Below are 16,122 nucleotides of genomic sequence, written 5' to 3'. Positions count from 1 at the left end.
GTTTTGTTCTACTTTATTTTGTGTTCACTCTGTTCATTACTTGCTCTCTCATAAATTGATTTGCAAGCATTTAGGCTTGAGTTTGCAGCTCATCTGCACTGCATATCCAAAATAAGAGCATCTTTGTGTATTATATCTTTCCATAGGATTAAATAAGATAGTGAATGTAGATGTGAAGCAACTATGATGGTCACATGTACACTGAGATATGGAGCACTATAACACAGAGCATGTCTGTGGCCCAGGGGAGCTGTTTTCTCAGATCGATCCAATAAAAACCAGCTTCACTTAAGGACATGGCAGACAGCAGGCATTTAATATCTGTCTGGCAGCTCATCTGAATTATGCACACAGTTGACTGTGTGGAGGTGTGCAGTGAGGCTCACGTAATGTGAACAAGTACAAACCAGCCTCTCACATGGGAAAAAAATTTGTCTCGCTTCCGCTATCATCCCAAAGCTGCCAGCCAACTCAACTGTGTGATGCAACTGTGCTATTCATGTGTGGATCTCCCAAAAGCATCGTATTGTAACTGTGTGCCACGTTCAGCCACTTGACTCTGACCTTACTGGGATTTATGATTTGACACCAGCTATAATAAGAACGGCTGTTTTTAGTGCTGTTTTTTCTTTTTATATAACAACTGATTTGGTGCAAGTTTTGCTGTTTTTGGGGAGCTTGCTATATGGGTAATTCTAGATAAATTAATTGCAGATAATGTACTTTAACAAACTTTAAGATACTTTTACACTTTAAGATAAAAGGTGACGAAACTCTGGACTCAGGCCAACGTTTTTCTGTTCTATTCGCTTTTTAAGTCAGTTATGGCGTTGAATGAGACTCTCAGTGATGGGGGAAATGAGGTGTCGCCGTACTTTTTGTTTGATTCATTGTGCGTCGCAGTTGGGCGCCTGAGACGGCAGCTTTGCTGAAGCGGTGGAGCTGGTTGATCTGGCTCTGGGCCCACACTCTATCAGTTCTGGGCCCATCAGCAGAGGAAGCAGAAAGGAGGTTTGTTTTCCTCAGGATCTCTGTGGTGCACACAAAACAATGCCTCTCCATTGATTCATTTTGCGCTTGTGGTCATAGATTTCTCCCGATATAAATTTTTTTGTCCTCTCCTTTTTGTCCTCCTCATGGGGTGTTCCTTAAAGAGACAGAGAACACTAAGAAGCCATTTTCAGTTCCCCCCTCTGGAGTTTGTGCCCCCAGTCTTCAGTGGGTGGAATGAGTGTGCAGCATGAAAGACTCATTTCAATGAATCAAATGTTTGTGAGAAGACTGAACTGAACTCTTAAAGCTTAAAGACATGTTCAAAGGTTTGTTGTCAGATAGCGTTGTTTGTTTGTTTGAAAGAAGTCAATGCTTTTATTTAAAAAAATGTAATAAAATGCTTTTATAAAAAGCTGATAGTAAATAGATTTGCAATTTAAAAAATATTGTTTCCACACAAATATTAGGCAGCACAACTGTTTGCAGCATTGTTAATAATGAGAAATGTTTTTTGAGAAGCAAATCAGCATATTAAAATGATTTCTGAAGGATCATGTGACACTGAGGACTAGAGTAACGGCTGCTGAAAATGTGGCTTTGCCATCACAAGAATAAATTATTTAAAAATATATATAAAAAAGTCTTTTCAGACGTTTCTAGTTACTTTGCTGGAGGCTGTTTCTTTTTCACTCCAGGCATCAGAGGAGAGTGAAGGTTTTGTGTGAAAGATCAAGGAATAATTAATTTCTGTTGATGCTCAAGGCTTGATTCATTTGAGAAGTGGATATTAGATGTGATCAATTTCGTCTGGTTTGCGTAAAAGCTTGTGTTCAAAATATTTTAGTGATACTAATATGTAGTGTTAAATCATCAGAGAGCCAGATAACTGTATTGAAAAGTGATATTTTTTATGGCATAATCCAAATGTACAACAGAGAAACAAATTAAGAAACGCAGGGAGAAAAAGGGGAGGGGGTTGTTTATGTTCATTTCTGTTTTCACAATTATCAGTTCAAAACTTGTAAGGTTTTCTGGACCTTATACGTTATATTTCATTGGGCTCCCTTGGCCCCACTGATATTTTATTTGCTTTTAGGTGCTTTTCCTGTCTATTTTTAATTGAAACTTCTATTTGTTTTATTATGTTACTTTTTAATATGAGATGTATTTGCATCTTTGATTTTGTGGAGGTTCTGGTTTGAGCCGTGCCTTTGTGATTTCCTTCGAGTCCATTATTCTGAAAGTATATTGTCCTGCTATTTCTTAATAATTGATTTACCCAGAATAATATTCTCAGGGCATATGGTTACATTTATTTGTGTAATGACTTCATCCCTGTTGTTTTCATTACATTCATAAAATATGAGTATTATGGTGCTTATATTATAGCTTGCAATTAAAGTGTTAATCATGCCATGTCACATGTGATGTGTTAATATACCGTCTATTACATCAGCAGTGGTTCACTTAACTAATTTTAATGCTAATATGCTGAAAGACATGGGTCAGTGCCCAAGTGCACATGCTCAATGTTTTTTTTTTATTTTATACCAATACTTAAAATGTTTTCTGTAATACCCGACTGTCCTGGGCCTGAAAAGCAAACAGCAAATTAATGGGTGGAAAAATGACAGGTGTGAATGCAAATTGATTAACTGCTCTTTGATCTAATTAGCCTTTCTCTTTCTGTCTGTGTTTGTGGTCATACAGCGAGCATGAATGAAGCAGAGGTGGACAGTACTGGAGATGGTAAGTGTGCTGTCATGCTTGTTGACTCCTTGTCATGTGTTCAGCTCACCAAAAAAAGATTCATCCATTTAATGACATCATCAGCCCTCAAAGGACTCCGCTGTGGTTTGCTGTTGTGGGCTGATGGATGGTGTTGGTATCCCCTGCCGGCGGTCCCACTCCCCAGATTACATGTCTCTCTTATAGTTTATGTTAAGATTTAATAAGAACTTAATAAATCTCACTTTTGTGGGTGAGTTGTGCGATGCAGATGAAGTATTTACTTTTACTCTTTTACTCTCAACATGAAATTACTGACTTAGATGAGCATCCCCAACCATGCAATGTGAATAGACAGGATGCTAACCGGGATGATTTGAATTATTTAATGAGAGACTGTCATTTTTCCTCTGCAGTGTTCTCATTTCCTGCTGTCCCTAATGAGGAGAATCTGCTTGGAGTGAATAAGCCACTACCCAAACAGTTATGGGAGGCCAAAAAGGTGAGTACATGTGGGCTAGGGATGTTAAATGCAAAATTTAAAAAGTCTTTTTGCAGTATCTGTAGTACTGATTTAACAACACAATTCGGTTGAGACCAAAGAAATGTATTAATGCAGCTTAATAGACCTCTTACTTGCCTTTGTTACTAACAAAATAAAGACCTGTGTTCAATAGCATGTTAGTTTTTGATCTGACCATTGATTTGACTATGATTGTGTACTGAAATTAAGTTGAAATCTTTTGGCTATGCATTTTATATTTTGTATTTGAATTTACATTTATTTGTTCACTTACCCAGTAATCTCACGGATGATGTTTTGCTTGTATTTATTAGTCTGTTCTTCTAAATTTGCTTTGTGCTTCTAAATTTGTCCCATAAGCCAATATACAGTAGTATTATGTCTGCCATTTATTTAGTCATTGCCTAACTTTGATCTAGTCAAGTTGGTAGCTTTGATCTTAATTTGCGATTGTTTTTCTTCCCTATTGTAACATATATTCAAGTACAAAATCATTTTGAATGAGCGATTGAAGCTTGGATACATTATTACTCAGCCCCTTTGCGTCAGTATACACGTCATCAGAGAAGACGTGATTGTAAGGAGAGAGGCGTGTTCATGTTTTAACAGTGTACTGTTTTTTTTTTTTTTTTTCTTCTTTCTCTTTGAAAACTAATGTTGTGTGCGGATACTGCAATATTCCATAAACACATAGGAATTGTCAATTTTGATTTCATAGCGACTTTAACAGAAGCTTTGTACTGTTGATTACAGAAAATAGTTGAATTGATTGAAGAATGATGCCTTTTTGTCTTACTAGCTACAGTACTAATTGATTGTCTGTAGATAGCAGGCCGTTAAATGTATCTCTGCGAGTGTGGATGTGTAATACACATGTTGCCTGGTTGCAGGTACAGTCTCTGTCCTCCCGGCCAAAGTCCTGTGAAGTGCCTGGAATCAAGTAAGTCGAGAGAAATTTGTGTGTGAGTGTGCATGTTACTGGTTGCTTACTAGATATTTGCTGTACATTTAACATTGTCCCTCTCTGTTTCTCTGCAGCATATTCCCATCTCCAGAGCAGAACGCGGGTTTGTCTCACTACCAGGGCACTTTAAACACTGGCGGGTCTCTTCCTGATCTCAGTAACCTGCACTTCCCCTCTCCGCTGCCGACTCCGTTGGACCCTGATGAGGCTGGTTATCCCAACCTGAGCGGAGGCAGCAGCACCGGCAACCTCCCTGCAGCCATGATGCATCTGGGCATCGGAAACTCACAAGGTCAGTGGGTTTACTATATGGGGCATAAACAGACACATTAATACTTGTATTGGTTTTCACACATGCGTAATCTCATTCACGCGCAGTCTAAGACTAAAAAGAGCTTTTGTTTGGGACCAAATCGTTATTCAAGGAGGCTCGTTTGCTGTTAAAGCATCTCCTGGCTTCAGAAGAGCCTGGCTGAACACTCCGGTCTTTGTTTAACGGCACACTGTAGGCTTACACTGTAGGCGCTTTCTGGGGAATGAATGCCATGTGTTTTCTAAAGGGCCACGTCCATGCAGAAGACCACAGCTCTCCTCCTCTCTCTTCGCCATCTGATCGCTCTCTTTGACTTCCATTCTCTTGAGCTTTATTCTTTCCATTCGCTCTCATGTCTGGGAACAGGGTGTGCTGGGATGTTTCTGCTGGCCGTTTCAGCTGTGCTGCTAGCTGATTGGCCGATCCCTAGAGACACAGCCGACCTTTAACCCCTGAATTGGCTGCTCATAAACAGCTCTTTTCTCTCTCGCTCTCGCTGGTCCAGTAACCTGCAGACAATTGCTCAGTGTCTTTTCTGAGGAGTGGACATCAGGACAGGAGCCGGCCTGCACGCAGTGACTCATAAAGCCATTATTTGGTTTATCTCGGTTTCATTAAGGCAGTTAAAGAAGTACTTTTGACCCCTGGAGCTGATTATGTCATGTTTGTTGTCCTCTTAGGGCTGTCATCCTCTCTAAGCAACCCTTCCATCCAGGCGTCCCTCACCAACTCTCAGCTGCACTCGTCTCTCAGCAATCCATCAATCCACACGTCTCTGCGTCTCTCCTCGCTGTCCAACCCTCCTCCGACGGGCATGGCGAGTTCACCCAGGAGACGGCCGGCCCCCATTAGTCCCCTGACACTCTCTCCAGGGGGCGATCAAAGGCGAAGCCTAGGCAAGCAGCTCTCCCCGACAATGTCGCCCTCTCTGTCCCCGATCACACAGGTGAGAAAGTGCTCATTAAATCTCCTCATCCAGCATCTCACGTTCTCTAGTGGTATCTTCCTCATCCAGAACATCACTAGCTGCTGGTATTAAACTGCTTACAGGGCTCCAGTGTCTAATGTTATTGGACTTTTCAGGACTGCAAATTAAAAAACAAAACAAATGTACTTATGCACTACCATTTTCTGCTGTGAATGCTGAAAGGCAAACACTCAAATGTGTTTTAATACATCACTAGTGATTGAACCACACAGCACAGACCAATTAAACACATGGTGTGAGAGAATAGGAACGGGTTGTTTACTCTGAGTCTTTGGATAGTGCCCTGCTGATCATTTTTGACCCTGCAATGGTTTGTAACAGAGTTCTGTGTTGAGCTCAGATGGTTGCTCTGTGCAACACTGCTCAAATTGGTCTGGGCTTTGCGGCCCAACCATTTGAATTCAACACTGAATTCTCTGCTACATATGGTTAAAACCTTCAAATGACATTTTATACTCACTGTCTGTCATGTTATTCCATTAAAATATAATAATACAAAATATTGTGAAATGCTATTACAATTAAAAATAAGTTTTTTTTTTTTTTTTTTTAATGTATATAAAATGCAGTTTATTCCTGTAATGACTAAGCTGAATTTTCAGCAGCCAACACTCCAGTCATTATAATATTCTAATATAAAACATTCTAATACGCTGGTTTTGAAGAAACATTTCTTATTCTTAAACATTTGAAGCTTTTGAATGGTGGTGTATGAGCAATACACCCTGTAGTTAATTAAAAAAATGTTTTTGTAATGTACCAAATCGGAAGCCTCACTGTTTAATCCACAGCTAGAACAGTGGAAGCAAGATGGAAATCAAATTGAATGAAAAGCTTGGTAATCAAAATGCAATCTAATTGAAATGGGAATTCTGTATCAACAATCAGCCCCGGTTATTAATTTTGAAGGGGCTCTTTTCCAAACAACGGCTGTTCATAATTACCATGTCTGTCATGCTGCGTAAATTAAAATAAATAGTGGTCCATATGACCTGTATAGCGTCTTCAGAAACCATACATCATCTTTGTTGTATGAAAAACAATACCAAACCAGATGCTAGTGCCATCTGTCAATCTTAATGCCATCACTCATGTATTTGTGTACTTTTATATAGTTTGTTGGAGCCCTGTTCTTAGAAATGTGGCAGCTGGTTTATTGTTCATTTTTTCCAGGAGCAGGGTATTCTGCAGCGTACCGGAGCTAAGCTCCCAGTCAAATGATTTTTAGAACTTTCCCGTTCTCCTCAGGGGGTTGCATTGGACACCAGCAACTTGCCGATGGAGCCGCCCCCTCCCTACCCTCTTTACCAGCAAACCCAGCAGCCCCTGCAGCAGCAGCAGCAGCAGCCTCCTCCTCAGTCCCATCCATCTATGCAGCAGAGCTCCCAGCATCCAGGGGTGCAACAGCGAGCAACAGGTGGCCAACAGCAGCAACAACAGCACCAGCCTGTGTCCCCGCTGCAGAACGTCCCACTCGACTTCAATTCCAGCGCTGTGAGTTCCCTTTGTAACATTAGTCAAAGACACTGTTACAGATGCTGCTTATTCTATGCTGAACAGAAAAACATTGAATCTTGTTTTTTCTCGCAGCACAACAGCATGGGGGCATTTTTCAACGATCCCTTTATGGAGCAGCAGTTTTCTGGACGTCAGTCCAAGTGTTCGTCCTATCAGGTAAATATAGAACATCTTGAGGTACACTCTGATTCTCAAGTTGATCATGTTTTGTAACGCATATTATGTGTGTGTTTAAACAGCAGGATCAGTATAATATGTTAGAGAATGTCATGAGCTCTATGGCAGGAGGATTTGACCCTTCCTCCAACCTCTACTGCTCTCAGACTGCCCTCATGGGCTTGGGTGGCAGTCATGGCAACCTGCAAGACCACCTTCAGATGAGACCCAACATGCTCTACTCTAACTGTGGAGGAGGAGTGCCCAACATCATCCTTACAGGTGCGGAAGATCAGAGAGCAGGTCATTGTGAGTCGTTATGAGAATTTAGCCTTCAGGTTTCATCCTCATGCCCTGCTTTCAAAGCACAAACTCAGAGTCTTAAAAAGAGTTTCATTCATGGACTCGTTTTATGTAACTGCCAATAAAATGGAAATAACAAGGAAATGTCACATTCAAAAGATAATGCTAGTTGATCTTCACCTAGTCATCCAACAGTGAGGATTTCGGTAAAATAAACATTCATAGAAAGTGTTTGTTTTATTTCTTGTATCTTTTTAGATAACTGATATCAGTCTCAGACAGGTTTGATAAATAGTTTTCCAGGTCTTCTTAGGTAAATGGTGAACCTACTTAAAGAGTTTGTTCCGCATTATTAAGCAAGACACAGTTCTCATGCAATATGGAGAGGAAGAAAGATCTTTCTGAAGATGAAAAGTATGAAATAGTGCAACATCTTGCGAAAGGCATGAAAACAACTTATCTTACAAAAACTGATCCTAGATTATTAAACTGTCAAAAGATTTTTGAGTGATTTAAAGCGCAGAAGAGCTTGATCAGATAAAGGTTTCAGTCAAACAAATTCATTTTATTATAAAGGCAGCTTTAAAAAGCAACTGTTGAGCAGCAAACAAGTGTTTGAAGCTGCTGGCTGGCAGTTGAGCATTGTATTTCAGCCAAACCTGTCTGAAATTGATACCGGTTATTTAAAAAGATATGAGAAATAAAACAAACAAACACTTTATATGAAAAAATGTAATCTGAATATTTTACTGAAATCCTGCTGATGTCACTTCCAGTGTAGTTTGCCTTTCTGAAGTTTAAAATCGAAATGAACTGTTTTCTATTTTAATGTATTTTTTTGTGTAATAAATTCCTGTGATGGCAAAGCTTAAATTTCAGCTGCCATTACTCTAGTGTCCCATGATCATTTTCTTTATGAAGGTTTTGGCATCTCAGTTCATTTGTTTTGAAGTGTTGCAGTCTTAAAGTAGTATGTTAAGAGCTCTATACTGTTTTCCATTCCATTGCATGCCATTTTGCGGATGTGCATCGACACATCTTAAGACTTAAGATTAATTGACTAGTCGTTTAGATGACCCACTGAAAAAAAAACCATTACATTTTGCACATCTCTTCTTTCACATTTGTACTCACTCACAGTTCTGTTGTCTTTCGTTCTGTCTCTCAGACGACTCCAATCCCAGCCTGTCTAAGGACTTCAGCAGTGTGTTGTCCGCAGTGCCAGGGTGTTTGGACTCAGAAGGAGTTTTTCCACTGGAGGATGAGCTACGTATCGAGCCGCTCAGTTTAGATGGACTGAGCATGCTCAGTGACCCGGATATGGTCCTCCCTGACCCCTCAGTAGAGGACAGCTTTCGCAGCGACAGACTTTAAAGAGCCACATCATGCATGTATGCATGCATACATACATACAAGTCCATGAACACGATGACTAAAGCACAGAACCTATAGCACTCAAGACTTCTATAAACATAAAAAGATCTTTACATTTTCCTAAACGCAAAAGCGCATGCGTAAACACTACATGTTGATATAAAGCGAATCCTCACGCCCGCATGAGTCACCCAGACGCCGTCTCTCATTGCTCAGCATGCTCCATCTGCCTCCCAAGACACCGCTCATCACTCAGCAGCCAATCTGGATGCTTCACACGTGCTTTGATTTGTTAAGACAATGAAACAAACAAACATGAACCTGCCGTGTATCTACTTCTTGTGCCGAGTGACAATCAGAACACAGAAGCCATAGCAATGCCAAACCGATGACTGGATCGGGCTGTTGCATTGCTGGTCTATTTCAAAGCCATGCAACCAAAACAAAATGAATGTGCTTGTTTTACACATTGCTTTTGGATGTTATTAGAAGGTCACAGCAGCTTTCAGTGACATTTCGATAGCAGCGAAAGGATTAGACGGTTCTGAATGCGGAGATGGTGAGAAGATGATAATTTGACGTGTTATGGAACAGAAGGAGTCGACAGCCGGCCTAATACCAGCCCATATTGATGCACCAAATGCTGTGATACAAGACACCAGCAGGATGGGTTGAGCTTTCACCCTCGCCACGCAACCCAAACTCTTTTTCAGTACCAAGACAGAACATGTTCAGGGTCCTGAACCGTCTGGTTCGGGCTACTGAGTAGCAGACACATCTACATTAACCAGCAGTCTCTGGTGTCAGTGCCTGAAGCTTGGAGCATGCGCTAAGCTAACCGCATGATAGTTTTGTGACCAATCAGCGATCACTTTGCTGGCACATAGGTGAGCCAAAGCCACTCGTGTACGCTCAGTCCATCCTTCAGAATGTGGCCAGTCCCTCTTATTCAGATGACAGAATTCAGTCACGTTCTATAAAGAGAGGAGGAGTGTAGATGATGTGTATAGAGCATTATTTTGCATATTTTTTGTATAAAAAGATGAAAAGATTTTAAAAGATAGCTTTGCCACATATATATGCCTCACAATTTTCTGACTAGAATGTATTTTTGAAACAGAAAAAGGGCAAACTGTTTACAAAGATTAAGTTTAAGAACTACGAATTGTGAGTAGGCGCTGAAATTTGTATGATTTTTGGTATAAATCTAAAAGAAAAACCTTTGTATCTCGCTGATATTGATCCAGTCCAGAGTTAGCGGATAGAAGCTTTGGCTATGCAGATCTTTAGCACAGGACTGTCTCAGATGGCTGGAACAATCTAGACCATAAAAAGGAACTATTTTGCTTGTATATTTACTATATCTTTGTGCTTATTTCAGATTTTATACAGACTTGTAATGCGGCTTCTGATATGTCAGTTGTATTCGTACTGTTCACGTTCTCTCCTTTTGAACTTTTGTTGTGGACGTCTTTTTTTTGTGAACGTTTGTTGTGATGGTATTTCTCACCGTTGTTCAGCATGGGCCCTCTCTCTGCAGCTCTGATCCTTGTGAGGGGTTTTAAGAAAAAAAAAAGCGTTGGGATTTTGAAACGTCTTTAAGAGGTGTGATCTGTGGACGTGGAACACATGTATCATTGTTATTGCTCATGTTGAAGTTTGCACTGATCTGAACAAAATTGATGTTTTGGTTTTAAGCAGTAGTTCTTATTTTGGCGAAGATGTTATTTGCGATGACGCAAAGACGTTGTATTTTCAGCATGTTACGCATGTGAGGACTTTGAACTGAATGCAGTATATTTTGTGAATTACTAGATTCAAATGACCAAATATTTTGAGATGAAGAAAGATATCTAAATATAGCTCAGGAATGCTTTTTTTCACCATATCGTGAGTGGTTTTATGCCCATCTCTTGCCTCTTGACTGCCAGATCCGGGCAAAATGTTATAATGTTTTAACCGAAATCCAAAAGGCACTCTTCTCTGTGTTGTTATCTGTGTAGCTTTCTATTCCACTTCCGGAGGTTGGTAATAGAAAGCAATAACAATGTTATCTGTGCGCCATGTCCACAATTTGTTTTGTTTTGTTTTTGCCATGTATTTTTGCATTCATCCAGGTCATTTTAGAGTTTTGAGTTCAAAACCATCTTGTTGGTCAAGTCGCTTTTACTAACATTCTTACTTTTTTGTTGTTGTTGTTGTTGTTGTGCATTGTTCAATGTGGTCCAAGTAGGCGAGAAGAGAGGATGATTGACACAAACAGAGATGTAAGGTGTGGTGACATTAGTGGCATTTAGTGGGAAAAAGGGTCTGTTATCAATGGTGTAGCGATGTATGAAGCACAAAAGTCACTTTCAAACCAATCGGTTTTCTGTTGGTCAGTGCGGCGAATCTGCGAGACCAACGGCAAAATCTACTTTTGCTGAAAATTCCCTATTGAAATGACTGGATTTAGCCCATGAAAATTAGCCAAACCTTGTAAATGTGACCGCACCTTTATAAACTTCTATATTTAAGCTTTGATAAATCTGGTCCCCTGTGTCCAGAAGGCAAAACAAGATTGGGCTTTCACCCCTGCAGCTGCAGTTTCTTTGTTTTTGTTTTTTTAACATCGTTGTTCTTTAGGGGTGTTAGCATCTGTTATAAAAGAACATGATGTTTAAGAGTGAAGCAGGCAGAGATGTTGAGTATGTCTTGCTGCATCCTGTTTCTGCTTAAAAAAAAGTCTCTATTTATATAACTAACATTTTTTTTTTTCATCTCTCGTTCTGGCTTCTCAGTTACCTCTGAAGTTTTTCATGAATTTTAACAGTGGCATCACATTTTAAGAGATGAAACGGTCTTTCATTGGTTTGTTTCTGCCTCAGACGACAGTAGTCTGTTCCCGTCACTCATTCTCTCTCTCTGGGAGGAGATTTTATCTTCTCCTGCCTTATTCTTGCTCTTGACCACTTGCTGTCCCTCTTGAGTGTACTGTGATAATTTTTTTAATTTTTTAATTTTCCATTTCCAGGCCCTGTGCTCAAATGGCAAAAAAGGTGTTTATTGGCTTTTTTAATATAGTCTTCATAATAAGATATTAGTAGTTTTTTTTCTGTTTATAGAAGGAATCCTTTTTTTCTTTTTATGTTTTTGTTGTCTTTTTTTGTCACCATTTAAAAAAAATGTACAGTTATATTATTTAAAAAAATATTTTCTTGTCCACTAGTGTTACTTCCTTTTTTTTCTTCTTCTTTTTTTGTAATATGCCATATTAAAATCTTTCTTTTTCTGATATTACAGATTTACTAAACCAGTGGTTTTTAATCCTAAACCTAGGCACCCACATCAGCGCAAATTTTGTATATCTTCCTTTATATTTCCTTATTTAACACCTCTGATTCACATCATCAGAAGACATCTATGAGAGATATACCAAATACGCAGTGCTGTGAGTTTCCAGAACCCAGATTGAAAACCTCTGTACTTTACCACAAGGCGTTTGGTTTGTGAAGTATGTTATAGTGCTTTCCTTTGATTTAATATAAACCAATAAAACTCTTTACTGGCTCAGACATCTGCTGTGGATTTTCTTTTTTGTGGCATCAACTTGCTGGTGGCAGCCACTTTCTCTGCACTTGATGTCTTTTTACGCTAAACCACTAGATGGAGGCAGAGAGACACGCGCTGTTTGTAGATCAAGTACTAAAGGAAATGACTTGAAAGATTGCACATTTTGAACATAATGATCAGATAAACATTAAAAAATACTAAAAATGAAACCGAAATGAAAGTAGTAAAAACCCCTGACATAGAAATGAAAAATCTGTCATTATTTACTCTCTCTCATGTGTTCCAAACCGTTTTGAAAAGAATGAGGAACCAAAAGGTTATAATGACCCTTAACTTTCCATTGTAGCAACAAAAAACTAATGACAGAATTTAGTGTATGAAGCACTTTTTCTGTAAAGACTGTATTGTGATGCTATGACAGGTTTGGATTCCTGTGCATCCAGATGAAATCTGATCTGCTTTGATCTGGTTGATCTGGTAAGCCATAGCATGATGCCATTAGATATTCTATAGTGCTGGTACAAACCAATGTGGGCTGGTCCTGTGTAGATGTTTTTATAAGGTGTGAACAATCTGTCTGCTTCAAATGCAGCAAAGTGTGCAACATGCCTCAGATATGTGGAGAGATGCCCTGGCAAGCCTTTCATTTCTGTGATACAGTACTCACGATAATGGATTTTAACACACAGGTAGCTTAATAATAACATGTTGGACAGCAGTGAGAGGAAGAATATAAGAGCATGCTAATCTTTTTTTTTTACCGCTGGAATTCACATAAACTCTCAAAAGCCAGCTATCGCTCCCTCCACTCTTGTTTACCGAAGCCAAGCTGAATTTTCTTTCATTTGTGTTTCTTAATTAAAAGGAAGTCAAGATACTGTGGTCAGAACAAACAGTTCTCACCCATGGCCTTTTGATAGTTTGATTAGAAGACTGTTTGCTGTGTGCTAGATCTTATTTCAGTTTTTTTCCTTTTCCATAGTTGGGAAATTTTTTTTTTTTTTTTTTTTTTTCACTGAGTTTGTTAGTTTCTAGATGTTAACTGAGGTTTAGGTAGCAATTATATTAATTACATGTATCAAAAATGGGGCTGGGGGCCTCTGCAAACCTCCAGGGCAAGTCTTAAAACATAAATCATTTAGTTATAGTAACAATCGTAAAGCTCTGGGAGGTAGACATGATTAAAACACTGGATGTGGGTGACAGAGACAACTTAACAAAGGAGTGAATCATATAAAACATTCCTGGAGATCCCTTATACACTCAAAAAGCAAAAAAATAAAAAATAAAAAAGCACTGGATGTCAGTGTATAATGTTGAACTCAAGTGTTGGACATGAAACATGAAAATTCCAGTTGACAATAAATTTGACAGATATTGAATTTCGGTTACTTAAAACCACAGTTTAAAACAAAACAACAACAAAAACCTTCTGGGAGGTTTAATCACCTCACTCTTTCTGATTATTGACATATTATTATATATCAGCGGTTGTCAGCCTTTTTGACTTCCGAGTCTCCCTTTGTCCCAAACAATATTTGAAGACCCTACTATCTAAGCTAGTATTCTGTTCTAATAGAACAAAGTAAAAATATAATGTCAGTTTAATGCTGTACATCTTTAATTGTGTGTGTGTGTGTGTTTTTTTTTTAAACATTTTAATTAGGATCTGAAACAAAAATTTAGGCTCTATGAACATTTCCCCTCTTAACTGCAGCAAGATAAAATGGCATTCTAATCTCAAGCAGGGAGTGAGAGAATTAAGATGTTTGTTTACATTGCTAAATTGTGTGATTAATCTAAGGTCACTTCAAATGGGTCAGTGTTTTGTGGGATTTTTTATTTTCCCCTCAGAATGGTGGATACCCTTCCTTTGCATGTCCCTTCTTAGCTTAATGAATGGTTAATTTTGTCATTTTCAAGTTATTTTGTTATTATTTAGGGAGGATGCCAGCAAATCCTTGTCCTGTAGACCAGTGACCTCTGACTGCAGCTGAATGTGATGATGACCACACACATGGATGAAATCTAAACAGCTTTAAATCACACACTCAAAGTAACCAGGCAAGTTTCTTTCTTACTAACTTTTAGATTTTGTTTTTGTAGATAACCACTCACACCTCAACCCTCACTGGGCTTGTTAAATCAGTTCAACCCCTTGGGTGTGTGCTGTAGGGATTTAGCTGAGCTCTTTTGGGAGCTTTTCTTACTTTATACTCACTAATTGCTTTGCCTCATTCTGCACTTAGCTCTCAGCTCTCGGCACTTGGACAGCCGCTTCATCCTCAAGAGCCATGTGTTTCTTTTGACTTACAGTCATTTCTGAAAATTCTTGATGAATCTGTGCTGCCACAAATTCCTCATTACTTTTCTGATTTATTAAACATTAAGTAATTATTATCAAGTTAAATGTGATGTGAATATTGTTTATATGGATTAAACTGTTTATATACAACTTTGTGGAATTTCTTTTGTCATTAATAACAAAGCTGTATGTCAGTTTGCTGATCCAGCACTACTTTCATGTGTCTTATATCTCTCTTGTTTCATACAAAACCAACTGATGCCATCTTCCAACTTCATTATCAACTACTGTAAATGACCTTAGAGATTTTCACTACTAATATCACTGTATTATTGTTGTAGTTTTTAGCTTGTTGCTAGGCTGACAGTTTTGTAATGGACTATTTTTTTTCTAAGTAGAAACTTAGTAAATAATACACAGGTAAGATTATAAAATAATTTAAACTCAAAATCAATATTGCATTTCCCCATATTCATATATTTGGTAAATAGATATGCAGGGCAATATGCAGTCAGCCAGTTATTATCACAAAATAAACATCATGAGGTACAATGTGGAATGAATCTCTCACAAATTGTTTATTTCTGACTGACAATGTGCTCTGTGTTTTATTGTTGGCATTATTCAACTTCGAAGTGACTTCTCTGCATCACTGACTTTAAGGAGGTTTGATCATGGCTAATTATTCAGTTTGACCAGTCTAAATTTAAACTTGTTGTAGGGCCCCTGAAATAAATTTGTTTTTACCCGATGAATGTCTTGTCCTTGTTAGAAGTCTGGGAGGTAAGTAAGCAAGACCTGATTTACAGTTACTTCCCGGACACACTACAGGTTTCCTCATTCATTTGCCACCCAGTATTATAAACAAAGGGGCGAGAGTCTTTTCCACAGGTCATTCAGACACCCGGTGTGTGGACATGACTGCTCTTTTTCAGACTTCTGTTTCATTCTGAATGTGGTGTTATTGTGGTTGTTAGCTCAACATAAACATACAGTAACAACAGCAAGTCCATCAATAACTTTCTCCAGGGATTTATTTCAAACAGCAACACTCACTGGCATAAATTTAGCACATAGTCGTCCGGCTGCTTCTTGGATTACAATATACTGGCTTAGTGGTAACAGAAATAGCCAACACTGATGTAGGATCAGTTAACAACCACAAAAATAATGCACTGGAAGTGCTTGCAAATGTATATCAACTTTTGATGATAAATACTTCATTTAGGAACTGACATTTATGGGAAATAAATTGAAAAATTCTTTGAAAGTTAAATCGAAAGATAACTTTCCTGTGATACTTAATCTAGTTAATGTCTCTTTTTTTGGTTTGTCAAATTGTGGAAATCCACTTAATTTCATGCCAGCTAATGCAAGCATTCTTACAGGTCTTGTATGCTATGAC

At 38.7% G+C, this 16,122-nt stretch overlaps 1 protein-coding gene across 3 annotated transcripts in view; it reads left to right on the top strand.

Moving 5' to 3' along the window:
- LOC109096467 (CREB-regulated transcription coactivator 3-like) overlaps nt 1-12,414 on the top strand; it is a 38,660-nt gene extending 26,246 nt beyond the window's left edge. For all 3 annotated transcript variants that reach the window (XM_042728226.1, XM_042728225.1, XM_042728227.1), the window contains 9 exons: nt 2,704-2,742; nt 3,138-3,223; nt 4,135-4,184; nt 4,283-4,500; nt 5,202-5,467; nt 6,758-7,003; nt 7,100-7,183; nt 7,267-7,465; nt 8,655-12,414. In XM_042728226.1, coding sequence (XP_042584160.1) covers nt 2,704-2,742; nt 3,138-3,223; nt 4,135-4,184; nt 4,283-4,500; nt 5,202-5,467; nt 6,758-7,003; nt 7,100-7,183; nt 7,267-7,465; nt 8,655-8,860 — 1,394 coding nt within the window. In that variant the 3' untranslated portion in view covers nt 8,861-12,414. The remainder of the gene's footprint in view (nt 1-2,703; nt 2,743-3,137; nt 3,224-4,134; nt 4,185-4,282; nt 4,501-5,201; nt 5,468-6,757; nt 7,004-7,099; nt 7,184-7,266; nt 7,466-8,654) is intronic.
- Nucleotides 12,415-16,122: the final 3,708 nt, after the last annotated feature.

Source organism: Cyprinus carpio, chromosome B7 (genome assembly GCF_018340385.1).
Source record: "Cyprinus carpio isolate SPL01 chromosome B7, ASM1834038v1, whole genome shotgun sequence".
In the NCBI taxonomy this organism is placed as follows: Eukaryota; Metazoa; Chordata; class Actinopteri; order Cypriniformes; family Cyprinidae; genus Cyprinus; species Cyprinus carpio.
The sequence above is the reverse complement of the archived record's forward strand: the minus strand, read 5'-3'. Positions and strand labels throughout refer to the sequence as shown.